Source organism: Tamandua tetradactyla, chromosome 4 (assembly GCF_023851605.1).
Source record: "Tamandua tetradactyla isolate mTamTet1 chromosome 4, mTamTet1.pri, whole genome shotgun sequence".
Taxonomy (NCBI): domain Eukaryota; kingdom Metazoa; phylum Chordata; class Mammalia; order Pilosa; family Myrmecophagidae; genus Tamandua; species Tamandua tetradactyla.
The window spans coordinates 13,318,320-13,339,405 of NC_135330.1; the positions used below are offsets into that span (position 1 = coordinate 13,318,320).

Sequence of the window (21,086 nt, forward strand, 5' to 3'; positions counted from 1 at the left end):
CGGAGAGAATGTGATAGCGCTGGTGCCGGTTTGTTTACAGACTACAGCAACAATCATGAGTCAGAAATTCAAGCCACCAGATGCTTTCCAACTAACAGGGACCAAATGGGACCGTTCTACGGTATCCTGAAAGATTTGGGTGTGGGAAAGTTAAAATGAAAAGAATTCTATTATAAAGAGTACGAGACCAGAAGGCAACAACTGACTCTCTGGCTCTTGGACCTCGGCCTTCCGTACAAGGTGCTGGGCCCCAGAACTTGGCATGGGGGAGGGGGCACATTACGCGGCGGCCTTGAGGTGATGGGGAGACTCAGGACGAGCCCTGTTTCCCAATTCGAGAAGAAAAGAGGCACACAAGTGGGTCATCCGAAGAAAACAAGACCCCCCTTGTACTGGGGGGTTGGGTTTTGGGGGGCTACCCCAGGGCTGACCTGAGAAAAGGTAGCCAGTCCTCCCGGTGATGACTCGGGCCAGGGGTTAGGAGAAGACCCGAGCCGAGGGGGCTTGGGAAAAAGGTCAGGCCCATCCTGTAGGGGCACAAGCCAGGAAGGGCGGGGGGAAGGGGAGTCAGGCCGAGGCAGAACGAGTCACGGACCGAGTAGGTCAAAGGGGGGAGGGTGTCCGGCTGGGGCAGTTACAAGCACGGGAGCCAGCGAGGCTCAGAAGCCTGTTTCCCATCTCGGGTCATCCTTCTGCCAGCAGCTTCTCCGACTGCTCCAGGCCCATCCGCCCCGTTCACTGCCGCCACCAACACCGCCGCCATCTTACACTGGCCAGCAGCCGCCGCCACCAACACCAACACCTCCACCACCACCACCACCACCACCACTACCGCTGTCTGCGCTTGCGCCTGCGCCGCCACGCTTTCCGGCTCGTTTACGACGAAGTGCTCGAGGAGACTGAAGGAAGAGTGGTCGCGCGAGCTCAGGGCTCCCAACCCTCCAAGAAGGACGCACTAGGGGCGGGGCTTAAGGCCAACGGAAAACTGAGCAATGGGGCGCCTGCGCATTACCACGGAGGCAAAGTTGTTTTTGTAGTTTTCGTAGGGCTCGCTTCCCTCGTGATAGATACTCGAGCCAGACGCGAGCTAGGGGCTTCCCAGAAGTTGTAATGACAACAATTAGAACGGGCTGGCAGGCACCTTCCTGGGCGACCTCCATTATTGCCCTTGTTTTTGAACACTAGGAAACGAGCGATTCTCGCCAGAACATTTCTTCTGAAAACACCGCTTCCTTTGAAGAACTTGTTATTTTAGTGGTTTCTAAATCACTGAGGCCCGCTTCCGCCTGAGAGCCCCCATTTACCCGTTTTTAAAGAAGGGGCTTGAGGTGCAAAGAGGCTGAAAATTCAAGGGGTTCTTTCTCCAAACAGGGGTAGTGTGTTCAAGATTCCCAAATAAATGGGCTGGGTGATGTCTGGTGACTTTGTAAGCCTTCTTAGTTCTAACACCTGATAGAAGCGTACAGAGTATCCCTGACATCAAGGGCATTCCCAACTGCTAGGCTAGGGGATTTTTTTTTACTAGAAGATGGGAATGGAAGCAAATGACCCCTTCTCATCTCTCTTATCACTACCACCCTATTCCATACCATTCTGTGCCACTTCTATTGCTACTGCAATAGATGCCCAACTGGTTTATCTACTTCCATTATAGCCCTACTATACAGTTAAACAGAGAGGCCAAAGTAACCTTTTAAAATGTGAGATCATATCATTCCCTTGCTCAAAACCTCCAACAGCTTCCCTTCACACAATACAAATAATCACGATAGCCTTTTCAAGACCCTACCTGATTTGGTGCCTATTATTTCATCCCTTGCCATGTTGCCTGCCTCACTGGCATTGGTACTGTAACTCCAACAGAAGCATGTTCCTGGTTCCTTCTTCTTGGAATTTATCTACCAAATCTTTACTAGACATGCTCTCTATGCTTAATTATGCCTCTACTCAAATGCTTATTTTCTCAGAGAGGTGGCTCTCTATTCCAATTAAAATGATACCGCACAGCACCACCATCTTTGATCCTCCTATGCTGCAGTTTTTTTCCCCATATTTTCACAACTTATACATATTTATAATCGAACTTACACCACTAGAATATAAATTTTACAAGGGCAAGGAATGTCTTTTTCAGCTTTGTAACCCCAACACTTAAAAAGGGGCCAAAACACAAAGGGTCATTGTATTCATTTTTTCATTCACTTATTGAATGCCTACTACGAGCCAGGCCCTGGTTGCTCTGTTCTATTGCTGGTGCTGCAGCAGTGAATAAAACAAACCAGGACTCCTACATTCATGTTATTTATTAGTGCAGGGTTTGAGAGCTCTAGGGGAGGAGAGGGAAACAGATATAATACAATATTCTTATGAAGAGCACTGTAAAGGAAAATAAAGCAGAATAAAAGTTAGTAGGGTGGGTGTGCTCTTTTACATAGGAGGTTCAGGGGAAGTCCCTCTGCTGAGATGACTTCCAGAAGGATTGGGAGCGTAAGCTATATGTATATATTTACATAGGGGTTCAGGGAAAGGTCCCTCTGCTGAGGTGACATATGAATAAAGATTGGGAGAGTGAGTGAGAGTGCTAAAAAGCCACGGAGGGTTTTGAGTAAAAGAGTGACATGAACTATCATTGAAAAGGGTCATTCTGGTTGTTTTTTGAGAACTGCTTGCAGGGGGGCAAAACAGAAGCTGAAAGACCAGTTAGGAGGCTATTGCAGAAGACCTAAGAAGACTGGAGGGTTGCAGTTAAAGTAGTTGAATTCAGGATGGGCTTCAAAGATGAAGTAGAGATTTGCTTATAGAATGAATGTGGGATGCAAGATAAAGAGTACAGCCAAGGATGAATCAGATTTTATAACTTCAGTAACTAGATAAATTGATACAATTTACTAATGGAATACCTGAGGGGCATGAACATGATTTTTTGGGGAGGAGGGGACAGATATCAACAGTTCTATTTTAGATATGTTAAGTTGAAGATAGCTATTAGATTTCAAGTGGTGCTGTTGAATAAACAGTTGGAAATAGGAATCTGGAGCTCACTGGAGAAGCAACAGTTGGAAGTAAAAATTGGGGAATTATCAGGATATAAACAGTCTAGATAAACATGACGGTGGGGAAAGCTCACTCAGGGAGTAAATATGGAAGAGAATCATGATACACTCCACCTAGTAGAGGTCAGAGAAGAGGAATACCCAGCAAAATATATGAAAAAGAAACAGCCAGAAAATAGGAAAAAAAAGAAAACCAACAAAATGAAGGGTCTTATAAACGAAGTTAAAAAAAACACTTCAAGGTCACCATAAACTGTCATTCCTGCTTAAGAAGTCGGGGTTAAGATGACTGAGAACTGACAACAGGATTTGGAAACACAAAGATTACTGAAGGCCTTGACAAGAGTGATTTTAGTGTAGATACGGGAATAAAAGCCTCCCACTCTGTAATCTAGTTTCTGTGCTCACTGCTTTGTGGACACAATTGTTATTACCAAATCAATGAACACTTTATCTTGGGCTTTCCTATTGCATTTGGCGTTGTGATGATCATTACCCCTTCTCGAAGCTCAATCCCACTAGTTTCCATGGCATTATGTTCTATGATTCTATTTATATCTTTTGACCATTTATTTCATGAGTTTCTCTTTCTCTGCCTCTTCATAGTTTAAACTACTATCACCCGAATAATGACTCCCACGTCTTATTTCCAAGCCAGAGTTCCTCAAGCTTCACATTCATGTATGTGATAGCCAATGGCACTTGAACATTCCAAAACTGAACTCACCTTTGCTTTATGCTCTGCCAACCTCAAATTGCTCCTACTCTTGTTATTTCTTCATGGTATGCTATCCACCTGTTTCACCTAGAAGCAGAGCTCCAGAAGTTTCTTGTTCAAGCGATTTGGGAGAGTGCTCTCAAGTAAAACCTGTAATGCAGTGAGAAGCAAAGGTCGGACGGGAAAAAAGCTAGAGAAAGATAGTGTTCAGTTTAGCTTCTAATGGGAACTCTGGAGCATAAATGGCACTGCACTTTTAACACCTTGAGGCAAGGGGTACAGATTTTCGACCCTGGTATCGGTCAGTCGTTGGTTGAGGAGCTGCCCCAGGAGGGCATAATCTCCCAGGAATTTCGAGAAGTGGCTTCTGTTGGTACAGAAGGCAATTCTCAAGAGAAGAATTCAGCTGTGAACCATTAAGAGCTAACAATCACACTTCCTGATAAGGGGGTTCTGGACAGGACAACAATAAGAACTACCACTGTCCACCTCTAGCTTTACTCAGCTCCATTTGCTTTGCACAGTAAGTATATTCTGTTCAGGCAGTTTCTCCAGCATTCTGGCTAGTCCCAATTTCTGGGGACACAAGGAGTTGCTGGAGTTAGTCCTGAGGCCATAAAAGATATTCATCATTTCCCTTCTCTACCATCCATTCTAGATTCATCTCTTGGCTAGCAATTCTGCTGGATCATCCAGACCCTCATCCCTGAGGTAGCCCATGATGACCATGCCCTTCTCAGAACGTTTAAGTGTGGTACTTACACATTTATGTCAAAACAGTATGGGAGGACCAAGAGATATCCTTGAGGATTACATGTGTACTAAATACATTCTTTTCCACCCCCATTGTGTAGCAGCAGTCCTACCACCTCATAACAAAGATAATTATCTCTGGCAGTATGGAAACTTCTTTATTTGATGGGCTACTGGCATTAGGAGCCCAAAGTGCTATCAGCTATAGCTTTATCTTTACTGAGATTACCTAGTGGAATCTCAGAACAAGGACCTCCAGAACCACAGAATTCAAAATTTCAGGAATTGGAAGCACAAATTCCTCAAGTGGCTTCCTGGGAATGATGGTTGACTGGACTGGAGATGCTCTTATTTCTGTAACTTTGTTTCAGACCTCATGAATTCTACCTATTGGGGATAAAGCAATCTATTATGGCTATTTAGATTCATACTGCATGATGAAGGATAGTGACCCCATCCTTGCTAACACAACTGCACCTTCTGCCATTCCACTGCTCTATCAGTCACCACAGCATCTACATGGGCAGGTATCAGGGAGGGCCAGTGAATACCATGGTCATGTGCCCACTGTCACACCCACTTCACCAATAAGTGGGTTCTTTGTTCCAAGGTATCATTATGTATGTGAGCCCTTGGATGATAGTTTTGGTTGAGACACTGCAGGAAGGATAGGCAAAGCATAGTATGTATTAATCCAGGTCAGGATAAGTTGTCTTTTCCAGAATGAAAAAGGTTCAGTTTATAGTCAACTTGCAACCACATAGCTGGTTGCTTTCTTTAGGGAGTGGTACTAAATTGGGGGCTCAGTATTTGTCTTTGTTGCTTATAGATTGGACATTTAGCAATGACACTAGACAAATTGGCCTTGGTGAAAGGGGAGTCCATAGTAACAGGCCAATGAATAGTGTCCATCTCTGCCACCATGGTGATTCTATTCATGAGCTCACTATGCAAACACTGGGGTAGCTGAGGCAGTCTTGGCCAAGTAATACCATCTGTTTGGTTATTATTTAATGCTTTTCTGGTGGTCTTTATTTTTATTTTTTTTTGTGCATGGGCAAGCACCAGAAATCGAACCCGGGTCTCCGGCATGCTAGGCAAGAACTCTGCCACTGAACTGGTCGCCCTTAATAGGCAATCTTTTATTAGGTCCTACTCCCATGGGTCCATTCAAATGGTCTTCACTTGACCTTCTTGTTCTCCGTCTTCTTATCTTGCTCCTTCTAAGCCCCTGACCAATCAGCCCGCCCAACATGAGTTCATGTATACCCTTGCCTCAAGCCACTTCTCTCTCAAGACAGAATGATGAAGGTGACTACCTGAAACTCTACCTCTTGAAAGGATTTCCCCTCATCATTGTTTTTTAGGCTACATCTGAGAGGGACTGTGATGAAACAGCAGTCCGTATTTTGGTTCCCTTAATATATCAAGACAACCCATCTATGAACCAGACCTGTATTGTCCCCTTCTCTGTCAGGTGGTTGAAGGAATTCTTATGAAGCAATAAATGTGAGCTGAGAAAAAGTTGTATGTGCAACAGGTAGGCAATATGGGGTCTTGGGCACCATATTCAGTTTAACTTATTTATGCCCACCAAGGGCCTCTTCCTGAACATACCACTTCCTTTTTAAGGTGGATTGCTGTTATACCCACCCTGTCCTATGACTTGGCAGATCTGACAATAACTAGCCCATCATGGGTAACTGGAGACAGTCACTTGAAATCTCATGGTCAAGCACTCAAGTCTCAAGCAGAGCCTAACAGCTTGTTATGGAATGCTTTGCGAATGGTGAGACTTTGCTGCAGATGACATCATCTAGCCCCAGAACCCTGTAAGTATGTGTGGAACTCTCCTACTAGAGATTGCCAGAGAATCCAAGAATCCACACAGTATCTTTTCCTACCACAGATAACTCTAGCTCCATGGAATTTTCCAAGTCATATGGTTCAAGTTAGCAATGCTACTTGTACTACAGCTCTGTAGCAGGTCTAGCTACAGAGCTCTTTTTAGTTTTAAGTGCCACTCAAAACTAGCAGTCTTTCTGGTTATCCAGTAAATGGATCAAGGCACTATTCTCATTCACAGAATATGCTGTCTCCAAAACTGGGAGAGATCTACCAAGGCACTGAGTTTCTCTCTTAAGGTAAATACAAAATGCAATAACTTTTGTCCTTTACTTGAGAGGAGATACTCAGAATACCCCAGACCTCTGGACTCCTAAAAAGTTCACCAATGAGGCAAGCCCCTGAATTTCTGTAGGATTTATGTCCCAGCCACTGGACTACACTCCATGCTACTCTATGCCTTACCAAGAAACCTGGAGTATCTGACACTTCATGATTATCAGGTCTGATGATGCATCTTTAACACCTGATTAACATATCCTTAATAAAGCAAAGAAAAGTGATATTCTACTGAATATCCAGGGCCTTTAGACTACACTGTTAACAGAGAAGAACAGAATTAACGCAGCTCTGGGACAAAACTGTGAATATATAATGTTACTCATCCCTTGCAAATGCAAATTGCTTCAGATACTCTTTCCTAATGGGTATTGAAAGAATGCATACACTAACTGACATAAGGGATCAGTAGACTTTTACTTTAAAGGGCTAGATAGTAAATATTTTAGGTTTTGCAAGCCATATGGTCTCAGTCACAACTCTGCCATTGTAGTACAAAAGCAACCACAGATAGTATGTGTGCTGGTTTGAAAAGATGTATGTCCCCTAGAAAAGCCATGTTTTAATCTAAATCCCATTTCATAAAGGCAGAGTAATCCCTATTCAATACTGTATATTTGAAACTGTAATCAGATCTGGAGATGTGATTTGAAATCAAGAGTGGTTGTTAAACTGGATTAAGTGACGACGTGTCTCCACCCATTTGGGTGAGTCTTGATAAGTTTCTGGAGTCCTATAAAAGAGGAAATATTTTGGAGAATGAGAGATTGAGAAAGCAGAGCAGAATGACATAGCCACGAGAAGCAGTCCACCAGCCAGCGACCCTTGGAGATGAAGGAAAATGTCTCCTGGGGAGCTTCATGAAACAGGAAGCCAGGAAAAGAAGCTAACAGATTATGCTGTGTTCACCATGTGCCCTTCCAGATGAGAGAGGATCCCTGACCGTGTTCACTATGTGCCATTCCAGATGAGAGAGAAACTCTGTTTGCCATGTGCCTTCTCACTTGAGAGAAACCCTGAACTTCAATCAGCTTTCTTGAACCAAGGTATCTTTTCCTGGATGCCTTTGATTGGACATTTGCTTGGCCTTAGAACTAGCAACTTATTAAATTCCCCTCTTTAAAAGCCATTTCATCTCTGGTATATTACATTCCAGCAGCTAGCAAACTAGAACAGTATGTAAATTAATGAGCATGGTTGTGTGCCAATAACTTTATTTATAAAAACAGGCAGTGGGCAGGATTTGACCTGTGGACTGTAGTTTGATGAGTCCTGGTTAGCCTTGTTAGCCACACACCTAAACCAGCGACTGTGCTACTCTACCCAGTAAAGAAACCACATCTGGCACAGACTGTAATTGGGATTACTACTTGCCTGAGTTTGAAGTAGTCCATTGTTACCCACAGAAGCCACCTAGATTTTACAGGGATCACAGAGGTAAACTAAATGAGGATATGATGGAGGCCAACACTGCCAGATCCTTTAAGTCTCTGAGGGTAGCACTAAATCTCTGCCAAATTCCCCAGACCACAATACTGCTTTTATTTACTATCTTGGCAGAGGTGAGGGTACAGTTTCAGGGAATTCTATTTGGCCTTTCTGGTAACCACCAAATATGTCCATTCTGATTACACATTTGGATACTGGGGAAATGATAAGGTGGGCTTTTGGACCCACTGAGACAGATTTGGGCCAGCACTCCATTTGTTATCTGACACTGCCCCCCACCCCATCCCCTGCATACTCTATGTAACAGGGATGGGATGGGAGAGGGGAGAAGAGCTGTAATATGGTGCTTTGGGTCCCCAGGTATCAATGTCAACTCAGACCCTGTATTCAACAGTCCTCAAAAGATCTGGTCATTTCTCTCTCCCCCATGTATGATTAAACAAATAAATGGCTGCATGTTCCTTTGGGGAAAGACAGAGGAGTTTTTATACCTCTATATACTCTATATACCTGCCATAGTGTTGCAGGGTCCTTCCTCAAGGGGAATTGTCTTTCAATTGATAGGTTACAGGTCTAAGAACTGTCTCAGGCTTAGAATCTAGGCAAGGAATTCTGTTTTTACCCTGAAGTTACTGACCCTTAGGCTTATGCTTAATCACTCTTAATCTCTCTTAATTATATATATAAATCAATACCCTTACCAACTGCCTATCTATCTTGCCTTGCCCCTAAGACACCCACATTCTATTAGCTAATTCCACTTTGTCTTTGCTACCCATTTATGGAAATTCACCCATCTCATGCCTGAGAGTTAAATATTGCCATCTGGCCTCTGCTATGCAAGGATCCTGTCATTCCCAGTGATACTAGGTAGACCTTCCATCAGTCCGAATCTGAAGAGGACTGCCACTTCTAAACTTCTCAAAGATGACGATGACCCCTTCATCAGTGCATTTTTCATTGCCTTTGGAAAAAGGGTTTCTCCACACCTTCCTGCGGTGGGTTTTCCAGTTTTATAAGACATTCATTCTTGTATCCCACTTTCTCTGAGCCTTTTGATCCTTTCCCCTATAGTCTGCCATCTCTATTTCATTTAATGGGGGACATCTTTTTTCCCAAGCTTCCAAAAGTCATTTCAACAGCATATTAGAGCCATCTCCTGGAGTGGTTATCAGGATGTTAAATCCTGAGTCAGAGGAAAATGCCTCATTATCACAAATTCTATGTGAATTCTATTCTGAATTCATGAAATCATCCATACAATCACACATCCAGAATTCTGGAAGTTTGAAAACAGCACAAACAATTCACATACAGATTAAACTTAAGCTTTATAATTTTTTTTTAGCAGCAGAAAAGGCAGGCAAGAAAAATGACAGCCATATCCTTGTAGTGAAATATTCTTGCTAAAGAAAAAATCTCTAGAAGCAACCTTCACAGAGAAGGGAACTCCAAGTATGAAAATATAAAAGTGTGGCTAGGAGTTTTGGAGAGATTGAGGGCACCAGAACAGTGCTACTCAAAAACGTAGTTCAGATTTGTATGGTCAGTAACCAGATTTGTACCAGTTGCAACATGATGAATAAAAAATTGAGTGTTTAGAAGCTTTTTGGCATTTTGACATTGCTGTGATACCCAGGTACAGGACTAGTAGACTTATCTTCCTGAACAAGGTCTGGCCTGTTTGGGTATTATCAAAATTGTGGGCGGGCCACGGTGGCTCAGCAGGCAAGAATGTTTGCCTGCCATGCCAGAGGACCCGGGTTCGATTCCTGGTGCCTGCCCATGTAAAAAAAAAAAAAAAATTGTACAGGCAGGCGGGCCACAGTGGCTCAGCAGGCAGAATTCTTGCCTGCCATGCTGGAGACCCGGGTTCAATTCCCGGTGCCTGCCCATGGGAAAAAAAAAGTACAGTGGATAGCATACACTATGGTGGACACGCTACTCACAGACAATAGAAACACATGTTGGTACACAAGAGTGGATATTTAAAAAACAAAAACATTCTTTTACCCATGCAGTCTAAAAAGGACTGCCCTATGGTACTAAGCTCCATTCTTCCACAAGTCTTAAAATAATTCAGATAGTATTTTTGGAACAGAATGTAACCTGAGGTCAACTTGCCCATGTTCAATCAAAACAGAAATAAAAAAAAATGACTTGGGAATAAAGCTAAAATAGACCAGGATATCTGTTTAGATTCCTGGAGTGAGCCCCAGCTCAACCAGCAGAAGTTAGAATTTATAAAAGAAAACGGCAGGACAGTGGACAAAAGGTTCAAGGGGTAGGATCCTTTTGTTCTTCCTTCTCTCTATCCTAGTCCAGTGTTTAGCTGGAGCTATAAGGAAAGAATTTTAGCCATTCAGGATCCGTGAACTTTATCACAATTCTTCAAGTATTTTTCCCATTACTTGCAAAGTAGAGGACTCTCAGATTCAGTCCTGGGCTCTTCCATACTCTGATAAGGTACAATAACTGGACCTTCCTAAACAGTCTAAAGCCTCAAGAATATTTCCTTCCTTGCCAATCCCAAAGAAGGTATGGGACTTTAAGGAATAAAAAATCTTAACTCAGGGGAAAATGGCATGTCAGGAGCTCAGATGATGAATGTGAAGTTGTTCTGGCCTCAGATGATGAAATGTGAAGTTGTTCTGGCAACAGTTATTTTCTGAGTGTTAAACCAGGACAGCCAGCTGGGCTGACCAGAACATACACCAGCATATGGTAGCCAAGGTTCACTTACTCACTGGCTCCCACAGACAAGGGGGAAAGTTAGCTCAAAAATAATTTAGGAAACATGTTAACATTATATTACTAACATTAATAATAATGTGAAATGTTAAAATACAATACCACTTGAAGGGCTTCCCAAAGGGAAATACTCAAGAGGAAATAAGAAAAGATGACCATTGAGTCTCCAAATCAGTACAGACAGAACTGGAGTATGGGGGAGGGGAAGCGAGGCAGTGAGATTTTCCACCAGAAGCCACTGGGAGCCTGGAATTAGTCTGCTAACATTCCTCACTCTGTAGTTTACAGAAGCTGAGGAAGGTCAGAAAAAGACCTAAATGAAAAACAGCCCACACTCCATACTCAGAATATTTATTAGATAGTGCCCCATGGGGCCTGCAGGAGAAGGGTACCAGACTGCAGTCCTTCCCCTTTTGCAAGCCACCTCCCTGAATCAAGGGTCAGGATTCTAAGGGAATCAGATGTCTCAAATAAGTAAGAATGTATCTGGGGGAAAAAAGATCATTCATTCCCCACACCTGACAATACAATTATATGTGTTTCCCAGGAAGAGAGGGTGCCAGTGAGAGTGATGGATAGATGAGATGAAGAGAAACAGAGTGGGCCCTTCTTTGTCACAGCCTGGGCTTGGAGAAGGGCTGGAGTAAACAAGTATTATAAAGGAAAGGAAATGAGAGAAAAGATGGAGGTCAGGGGTTGGGTTCACTTAGATCACATAGCTTTGTAGAAAAAACCTGAGCAGCAACTTGAGTTCTCAGGTTGGGACAGGGAGTTGTGGGCTCATCACTTGGAGAAAGGAGAATCCAAGGGGCTCTCTTCCAATCAGACTGTGATTAGATACAAAGGCCCTCACTTTCTTTCCCCTCAGATAATTCATAGTAGTCTGAAGGTAAGAGGGCATGGTGACAGACCTATAGCCCCAGCCCACGTTAAGTTCCTCTCCATTTTCAAAGGTCCTGCCCAAGAGAACTGTAGGAATACAGAGCACCAGGACTCTGTTCTTGCTCCCCAGGTCCACAAGAGGTAATGGAGACAGGACACAAAGACCCTGGGTGGAAAGGTAAATATCAGTGTGGCCATAAATAACATTATTTTTAGAGGGGGGAAGAAGATGCTTGCCCTAAAAGGGATGGCTTCCTTCACCTGGCAGGTAGCAGCAGAAACCACAATGGAGTAGGTTTACCAGCTCCAAAAAATGGCCTGCAGAATAGACCCTATTCCTATCAAGAGAGAAAATGCCTCAGCTGGTATGGCACAGTCTTGGATGGGATGGCAGAAGGCAGTGGGCAGGCCGCTCCTGCAGACGACACTCCTGCCTCAGCTCCCAGTGGTTCTGCTGACTCCAGATGTTCCCCATGGCTGGGAATCAGGATGGAAATGTAGTATTTCACATGATCAGACACTGTTCGCCACTGGCACCTGGTGGGCCCGAGAGATTGAGGGCATCCAGGTCAAAGTTGAGGCCAGGAGGCTGGAGAAAAGATGAAGGGTCTCAGATAACAGGCCACATTTAGGTCAGAGCTTCTGAAGGTCCATCCCCAGTAGCCACAGTTACTATCTTAGGTGGAACTACTAAAGGTTTACAGAATATTGGAAACTGGGGCTCTAATTAAAATCTAGGAGAAGACAAACTCACCATTTCCCCAGCCAGCTCTTTTGGGGGATGGCCCAAGTCCTGCAGCTGGAAAATAAGGAAAGAGGAATATAAAATAGGGTAAAACCCAGAAAATAAATATAGCAACCCAGAAAAGGATCTGAGATATGATCTGCTTTCTTTCGAGGCTAAATCGCCCCTGTTGTGTTACCTCTTTTACCCAGATTTAGCACTGTGGAATCCTTCCCAGATATGTACTCTACTCAACACCTAAGCAGTGTTGATAGCAAACAGCAAAAGGAGGCCTTACCTGCTGCATAAGATCCAGCACCATCTCAAAACGAGCCTTTTGAGTGGCGTCACTGTCTGTGGGGGTTTCTGCCTCAAACTGCTCACATATCTTGCCCATGACGCTGTGCTGTTCCTGATATTTTTCAAACTGCTCTGGAGGTAGAGATTCCCGGTGACTCTGCAACCATTCTGGATACTGAGGAAAGAGCAATGGGTAGGGGAACAATTAAACGAAAAATGGATAAGGAAGGAGAATGAGAATAAACTCACAACATGAAGGGAAGAGGGGCAGAAGAGGAAGAAAGAGCTAAATAAGTTAAGCACAGCATGAGAAGTAGCTCTGAATCCAACTGGATTTATGATCTATACTAAGGGCTGACAAACTTTTCCTGCGAAGGGTCAGATAGTAAATATTTTAGGCTTGGCAGACCACATATTGTTTCTGTCACATATTCTTTGCAGGTTTTTGTCATTATTGTTGTTTGTTTTTTAATAACCCTTAAAAATGTAAGGACGATTCTTAGCTTAAGACTTAGATTTGGCCCACCCAGTCTCTGGTTTGCCTCCTGGTGTTCACTATGCTTTTTACACCTAACCACGTTGCCCCGTGTCACTGAAAAGCTTCTAGGCCTATACTCTCTCTCTCCAGTAAAACTAAATGTTCTCTGACATCAGATGGGGTAATTAGGTTCAGGTGTCAACTTGGCCAGATGATGGTGCCTAGTTCTGTTGTTGTGGATTTGAATCATTTGCTTGTGAAACTCATCTATGGCTGATTACATCTGCAGTGTCTAAGGGGAATGCCTTCCTCAGTGAATGATGTTTAATTTAATTCATGGGAAGCTTAAAAGAGAGCTCAATGCAGCACAGCCCAAGCAGTTCAGCCCAAATCTTTGGAGATACAGAAAGGAATCACCCCAGGGAAACTGCTGGAACCCACAAGACTGGAGAAAAGGTCAGCAGAGATCACCCTGTGCCTTGCCATGTAAGAGAGAACCTCAGATGAAAGTTAGCTGCCTTTCCTCTGAAGAACTACATGCTTTTAACTATATCCCCTTTTATTAAAAGCCAATCCACCTCTGGTGTGTTGCATTCTGGCAGCATTGGCAGACTAGAACATCAGGGAACATCATTTAAAGCACTCATAGCACAGAGCCAGTGCTGGGAACATATGCAATAAATCCTCAGTGAATCTTTGTTGGGGAAATGACTGAAGATAAAAATGCAAGAAGGGGTTGATCAGACAACAATCCAGAGTCTTGAAACAGTCCACAGAAAACTAGAGCTGAGTGAGGATGGTAGTTTTATTCTCTCAGAAACAAAATCCCCCCAATCTTCCCCACCCCAAATAAATAAAAGAGGAGAACAGAAGTACTTGTTCACTTGAGTTATTCCATTTCTGTAGGCTCTGAACAGACAAAGTATCCTATATGTGTTGATATGATGGAAAGCCAGAAGGAAAGCAGAGATAACAGCTCACAAACCTTTTCTGTGATCTCCTTCAGGGATGGGTACAATACATCCTTAGATAGTAGGTTCTGCATGATACTCTGCATGATGGGGAGGATGTTTCCCTCCCCATCCCCTTCATCCATGCCCAGTCCCTCCATGGCCTTGGTCAGCTCCTCCTCCGACATGCCCGAGTTCTAAAAAAGACAGGAGAAAAGTGAGTAACTATACTGCTTTCTTGGTATATGTCACCACTCCCTCATTTGGGAAAGTTGAAGCCCAGATAAGAACTATTTTACACTTGCCTGTAGCAAAACAGTAAGGGAGCGAAGGACTTGGAATGATGCCCAAGAGCTTTTGTCTTTTGAGATTCTGTTGGTGATGGTGTCTTGTAGTTTCCCGCCCCTATCCCCTTACCTGAAGGTCAGTAGCATTTTTGGCTAGTCCACTTAGTGTCTCCTTTAGACAAGAAGTGAATTCTTGTTGGGAGGTCACGTCACTGCCTGGGAGCAATAAAAAAACCAGGGTCATTTAGGATTGTAACTGTCTACTTGGTTAGACTGACCTGGTTACAAGCTCGGATCTGGAACAAATACTACTGAATCACTACCACACTAAATCTACTACTCTATGGTATCTTAGTCATTGTCATGAATCTGCACAGACTGTGTATCTGTTTATTCTGCATGATGACACCCAGAATAACATTGTGATCTTAAAAATGATCAGTTTTGAATAATCATTTCTATTACTTTCCAACCTATCTCATCCCTTTCACTAAGGAGGGTTCCCACTCCTCCCTCCATCTCCTCACCTGACCCCAAGGCAGTGGCATCATGACTACTGTCAACCTTACTAAGAATTCTGGTGTTCTCAAGCAGATATGACTTAAATGGCTTGCTTATGTATTTCCTGCTGTTTGGAGACCCCTTCTCACCCACTTTCCCAGCAGCTTCTGAGAGCTTTTGGAACTGTTCCACCAGGTGGGGCTCTTCCTCAGCCAACTCCTTCATTGCCTTCTCAAACTCTGCAGTGGCTTGGGAAGCCAGCTCACTGTCAAACAGTTCCTGGAAAAACTTCTCTTGGGAGGCAAAGAGGGCATCCTGCAAGGGAGGGGTGGTCAAAATGCATCTTCTACTTGGCATTTCACTGTACCTGGGCCCTAGCAGAAGCCACAGAGAATGGCTCTAAGGAAATGCAGTGCTTCCCTCCTACTCACCTCCATTGGAGATTCTAACTGCCTCTCCTGATGAGGACAGAAAGAAAGGCATCCAACCACTGAGGGAAGAATATAGGGTGGCACCCCAAGCCAGCTATTTAAACCTTCTCTTTTCTCAAGGAACTTCCTTTAGATTCCTCCACTCAATCTCAAGTCCTTGTTTCACGAGGACAGACATTTGCAAAAGCACTCAGCAATGTGAGGCCAAGGCACCATGCCCCACTCCCCTCTGGCCCACAGGGGCCTGCCCTGCCCCACCTCTGCTCAGAGCTGCAAGAACATTCCCTCCCCTTCCCTTAAGTGGGTGGAATATATACTTTGGCAGTGTCTCCTGGCGATCTCTTCTGGGGCCCCGAAGCATCAGGGGCCATGGTGGTAGGAGGGGGTGCTGGGGAGGGTTTGGCCTTATCGAAATCATCAAGAGCACCTTCAGAGACAAGAGACATGGGGAGTGTGTTGAGGACAGGTAAGGATGCAAGGCTGGGTGCTTTTGGGACAAAGCATTAAGAGAATGATCTTACAAACTGCCAACTTTCCTAATTTTTTTTTCTTTTTTAAGTCTTCCCTTCCCACCTACACCACAGTAAGCTTCCCACTTCCCTCCCCATTACCTAATTTACTACAGTCAAAGGGAAAGAAATCATTTATGGTAGAATAGGCAAATATGTCTCAGAGCTGGAAGAAGGTTAAAGGAAGTGCTGCAAATAGCAAAGTACACCTCCATCTCTACTGTGCCTTCCTCAACACATTCTATTAATGATTCCCTAGAAATTCTATACAAATATCCAACAGGAGTAGGGAACATAGATATCCATAGCTCCCTGAACTCACTTTGGAGACGTAAAGGGAATAATCTTAGGCAAGAAAACAGAAACCATGATGTTTAGTTTAATTCATGGGAGGCTTAATTAGCTTCCTATCAGACCTGGTACTATTGCAAACTGCGGGACTACATTATGCATTCCCTGGGAGGGCTTTAAATCTTCTCTTGTTGTCCAATTTAATTATCCCTCTGGTCTCATCTCTGCAAATAATCACGTGCCAATTCACCTTCAATTGACACTCCTCCACTGTTTCTGTTCATCTTTCTGACCCCTCTCCCCCCCCACCCCGCTCCCACAATCACTATGACTGAGCTAGAGACGCAAAATTCACCTCCGCCCTGTAAAGCGTGTGATGTCACCACCACTCTGCTTGCCAGGCCTGGGGGGAGGGCACTGACCCCACTCTGGGCAAGAAACCAACAGAGTTGTGAAGAATAGGGAAAAGAAGAAAAGAACATCGTCTTTTATGAGAGTGAATTGGCTTCCCCTGAGGTCGTCTCTCAGTTTCTTAAACAAATGGGGCAGAAATCCACTAGAGTTAATGACAGGATCAAAGAACTGGAAAGGGGTGAGAGAAGGGTGAAAATAACGGGAGGAGGAACGAAGTGTCTTTTGTGTGGACAGGCCAGGGGCACTGAAAGACAATCTAGGGCTTTTGAAGATTTAATGTGAACAATCTATAAGTATCTGCTTCGCTGTCCACGGAGGACAAAATGCTGCTGCTGGCGGAAAGGAAGTCAAACTTAAAGAATGTATTGATCTAAAGCAAGGAGAGCTTGGAGAGATATCGTCCTATGGGTTACAGTTTTCCCATCTCTGGGATATCTTCCCAGAGAGATCAACGGTCTGGGCCGCTCAGGGACCCAAGGTGAACTCCGCAGCTCCCGCCGCTGAGTAGGGAGAGGGTGATCCAGAGATTTCACTCTGGTTCGCCCGCCCCCGTCCAACCTTTGGAGAGCCTCTCCCACTCTGCCCCACATATATCAGGTTCACTTAATCCCCTGAATGGGTCCTCACACCCGCCTCCTTTGGGCCTTTCCAGTTATTGACTCTTACTTTCCAAAAGCTCTTCTAATTCTTGGTCCGCTTCAGCCGTAACCTCACAGTTGTCTTCAGCGGCCGCCATCTTATTACCTACGACTCGCCGTAGGAGGCGGGACTCCTCAGCGCCGCCACGTGCCCGGCCTCTCGCCCCGCCCCCTCCTGCTTTGTACAACCAATGGTATTGTTAGCGAGTAGGCGCCGCCATTTTTAAAGGGACAGGAACTTTAATTTGCTTTTTTTTTTTTTTTTCTGTCAGAACCGGTTCAACTAATATGAGGGGAATTAATTATCTTCTACCTGGTTTCTTCCGCGCCTGGCCTCCTTTCTTTCAGCTTCCCATATTACCCAGAGAAGAAGCCGTTTCATTATTTCTACTCAAGCTGTGGTGGGACCAAATTATTACAAGCTGCTTACAAATAAACAGATGCTACGCATATATAACCAAGAAGACATTTATGGTCCGTAGAAATCCATTATTTTTCTCGCACTTCCTTTGGTATTTTACTCAAATGTCATCTTCGCTGAGACGCTTTCTTTGGCCTCATAAATAAAACTGCACTCCCCGCCCCCCCACATACACACAAGCATATATACTTCCTACTTACTCTTTTTTTTTTGCCTTAATACTATCTGATATGCTATGCATTTTATTATTTACCTTGTTTGTTGCCATCTCCCTCCCCCACCCTGCCCCGGTAGAATTTAAGCATCTAGAAGGCAAGGAATTTTGCCTGTTGTCTCCACTGCTGTATCCCCAGCTTGTAGACTAGAGCCCGGTACTTAGTAGGCACTAATTGGCGACTCTTTGCTCCCCAGACGCTTATCAGGCATGTTTCTCTGCCGAATTTAATGGATAGCTATCTCATTTCCTATTCTCCAAAAGGATTGATCTGACTAAAGGACACAGGACTAGGAATTTAATAACTCACTGTTAGCTGAATCAACTCAGGCAGAAAAAACGACTGTGGGGCCTTCCAATTGAACAAGAGAGCAATCAATGTAGTTAGCAATAGACCTGACCTAGTCTTTGGACGTTCCTATTTTTTCCTCATACAGAATCCAACTCCCAATCTAATTTTGAGAGTGAGGTGGGATAGGCTCAGATAGGGAGAACTCTGGGTATTCCTTCCCTCCTCTGGAATATGTCTCCCATTCAGATATGCCAGAATGCAACATATCTATTGTAGTACTTAGAGATATCTGCTATTGTTTAAGATCTTGTGCTGGGTACAATGGAGGATGTAGAGATAAATCAGGACCAGCCCCTGCCCTAATGTAGCTGCTTGGGAATTGGGCTAAAAGTAGGACTAGACAGACATACACACTTACTATGACACAAACTTGAAGTATTTGAAAAGAGTTAAGGATAAAAAAAGTAAAAGAAGGGAGAAATCACATCTAGGTGGGAAAAAATGTGTAAGTCACTTCATCCTTTTGGTCCTCAGCTTCCTAAACAAACATCTGGGTTCTGTGTATCAAGCACCACGTTAGGTACTCATTCTTTCCTTCACAGATCTAACACAGGCTTCTAAAATTATACCTGTGCAAAATCTACTATGTTTTTTTTCAAGCACAAGTGGTGTAATTTAGGAGAAAACCGGAAGGAGTTGGGAGTCAGAAGACCCAAATCCTAGTTCCCAGCTTTGTCACTAAATCAACTTGTGTCTTTGTTCAAAACTCTCCACCACTGTAGACTTCAGATTACAAACATGTAACATTAAGAGTTGGGACTCTTAAAATCCTTTTCAATTCTAAACTTCTATAGTCAAATCTTTTCCTATGCAACCCTTTTTCTCCCCAACACCTGTCACGTAATTGATTCTAGGTTACCTTTCTCATTAAGGTCTGAATTGCTTACATAATTATTATTGATAACATTTTACATGTATAAAATTTGTCCATTTACAGGTTAGTATTTCTATTGGCCTTACATTAATGGGGAAATATAAGCATGTTAATAAGGAAAATACTAGATGGTAATTGAGAGAATTAAGAGAGAGGGAGTCAAACAGAAGCCTGAATTTTCCTTTTTGTATTTTTAAACTTGTTTCTGCTTTTTAAATTTTTTCTATTATCTCGGTATTTACTCACCTCGCTGTTCCCTTTCTATTGTACAGTGAACATTATTTCAAAACAGTACTTATAGCATTTTCTTTCTTTATCACTCTCTTAAGGACTTAGCAATGATTCTTCAGTGCTTCTCAAAATTTTGTCTAATTTCACAATTTCATATGTATGTCCTAAATTAGATAAGCTTGAAGAGGCAAGGACCGCCAACTTTTTTCATATCTCAGTTCACGCAACTGTTTATATTCACATTAATTTGTTGTTTTTGTTTTGTTTTGTTTTGCACGGGCAGGAACTGGGAATCGAACCCGGGTCTCTGGCATGGCAGGTGAGAATTCTGCCTGCTAAGCCACCATCGCACCGCCCTGTAATTTAATTTTTAAACTCACAAAAAAGTTATTATCACCAGCTTACCTATGTTTACAGAAAGAATGTAGCTTGAGAAAGTGTTATCAAAGTAGTATGCAAAATTTTGAGAAGGCGGGCTTTGGGGACACTGCTTAAGAAAGCAACTCAAGAGCAGTGTGATGGTGGCTTGGTGGCAGAATTCTTCCCTGCCATGCCAACGACCCGGATTCATTTACCGGTGCCTACCCATGTCAAAAAAAAGAAAAGAAAGAAAGAAACTCAAAATAAAGGTAAAAAATATAAATTTCAGTTCTAGGAGATTAAACATACTTGTCCCACCTATACAGTGCATGATCAAATTATTCATTGCAGCCTTGTTCATAATAGCAACATTGGAAATAAGTTAAAAGTCCATCAAAAAGGACTTTATTAATGTCTTTGATAAATAAAACTTACATAAATTATGGCATATCATACAATGGAAGACTATGCAGAGAAGTAAAAATAGAGTGAAGAAACTAATACACTGATATGGACAAGTCTAAAATATGCTAAGTGAGAAAACCAGATGCAGAATTGTTAAATAATATGCTTCCATTTGTGTATTAAAGGGTGATAGGGAAGAATATATTCATATATGCCTGTTTATACATTAAAAAGAATCTCTGGAAGGATTTAAGGGCATAATAATGGTTACCTTTTGGGGGAAAGTGATAACAACTGGATATTGAGGGAAAAGGCGGGAAGAAGACTTTTAACAGTTTAGCTTTTCACACTCACTGATTTTTGAATTCTGTGAATGTATTGTTTATTAAAGACATAAAAATTTAAAAAGGACATATTTTAATCAAAGGCACTTCACCCAATTAAGTCCTTTCACATGACAAGCAAAATACCAGTGTAATCAGGAACAGTGACAGGCAATGGAAAGTGTTTAATAAATACTGGCTGTAACTAGCAATAGATAGAAGAATGCAGTAAAAAATGGACTAGGGGAATACTTGCTTTCTACCATTCTCACAGCAATTTAGATCTATGTCTAACATTTATCAAGTGAAAAATATGTACTTTTTTTAGTGTTTATTACTTTTGAAATTAAAATTATTTAAGTTGAAATTAAAAATAATCATTGAGAAAAAAATATTCCCCAAGTTGAATTTTTGTTCTCACAAGCAGTGCGGACAGCCAAAGCTATAGGCTGAGTCCCTAGTCTTGGGGCTTGTTCATATGAAACTTAACCTCACAAAGGATAGGTCAAGCCTACTTAAAATTAGGCCTAAGAGTCACCCCCACGATAACCTCTTCTGTTGCTCTGATGTGGCCTCTCTCTCCAGCCAACACA

General features: G+C 43.0%; 1 protein-coding gene across 4 annotated transcripts in view; it reads right to left on the bottom strand.

The window, feature by feature from the left end:
• Positions 1 to 17,473, bottom strand: part of PEX19 (peroxisomal biogenesis factor 19) — a 30,959-nt gene extending 13,486 nt beyond the window's left edge. For 2 of the 4 annotated variants that reach the window (XR_013174023.1, XR_013174022.1), the window contains exons 1-8: positions 17,342 to 17,473; positions 15,779 to 15,888; positions 15,180 to 15,345; positions 14,660 to 14,745; positions 14,278 to 14,439; positions 12,813 to 12,989; positions 12,545 to 12,589; positions 3,781 to 3,921 (exon numbers count right to left, since the gene is read on the bottom strand). Coding sequence is in view for 2 of the 4 variants with exons in the window: in XM_077156623.1 (XP_077012738.1) it covers positions 12,296 to 12,379; positions 12,545 to 12,589; positions 12,813 to 12,989; positions 14,278 to 14,439; positions 14,660 to 14,745; positions 15,180 to 15,345; positions 15,779 to 15,888; positions 17,342 to 17,411 (900 nt within the window). In the remaining 2 variants the exon portion in view is untranslated. Of the gene's footprint in view, positions 1 to 3,780; positions 3,922 to 10,050; positions 12,380 to 12,544; positions 12,590 to 12,812; positions 12,990 to 14,277; positions 14,440 to 14,659; positions 14,746 to 15,179; positions 15,346 to 15,778; positions 15,889 to 16,511; positions 16,571 to 17,341 lie in introns of those variants that run through there. The other 2 variants (XM_077156623.1, XM_077156624.1) reach the window with 2 other exon arrangements.
• Between the last annotated feature and the right edge of the window lie 3,613 nt (positions 17,474 to 21,086).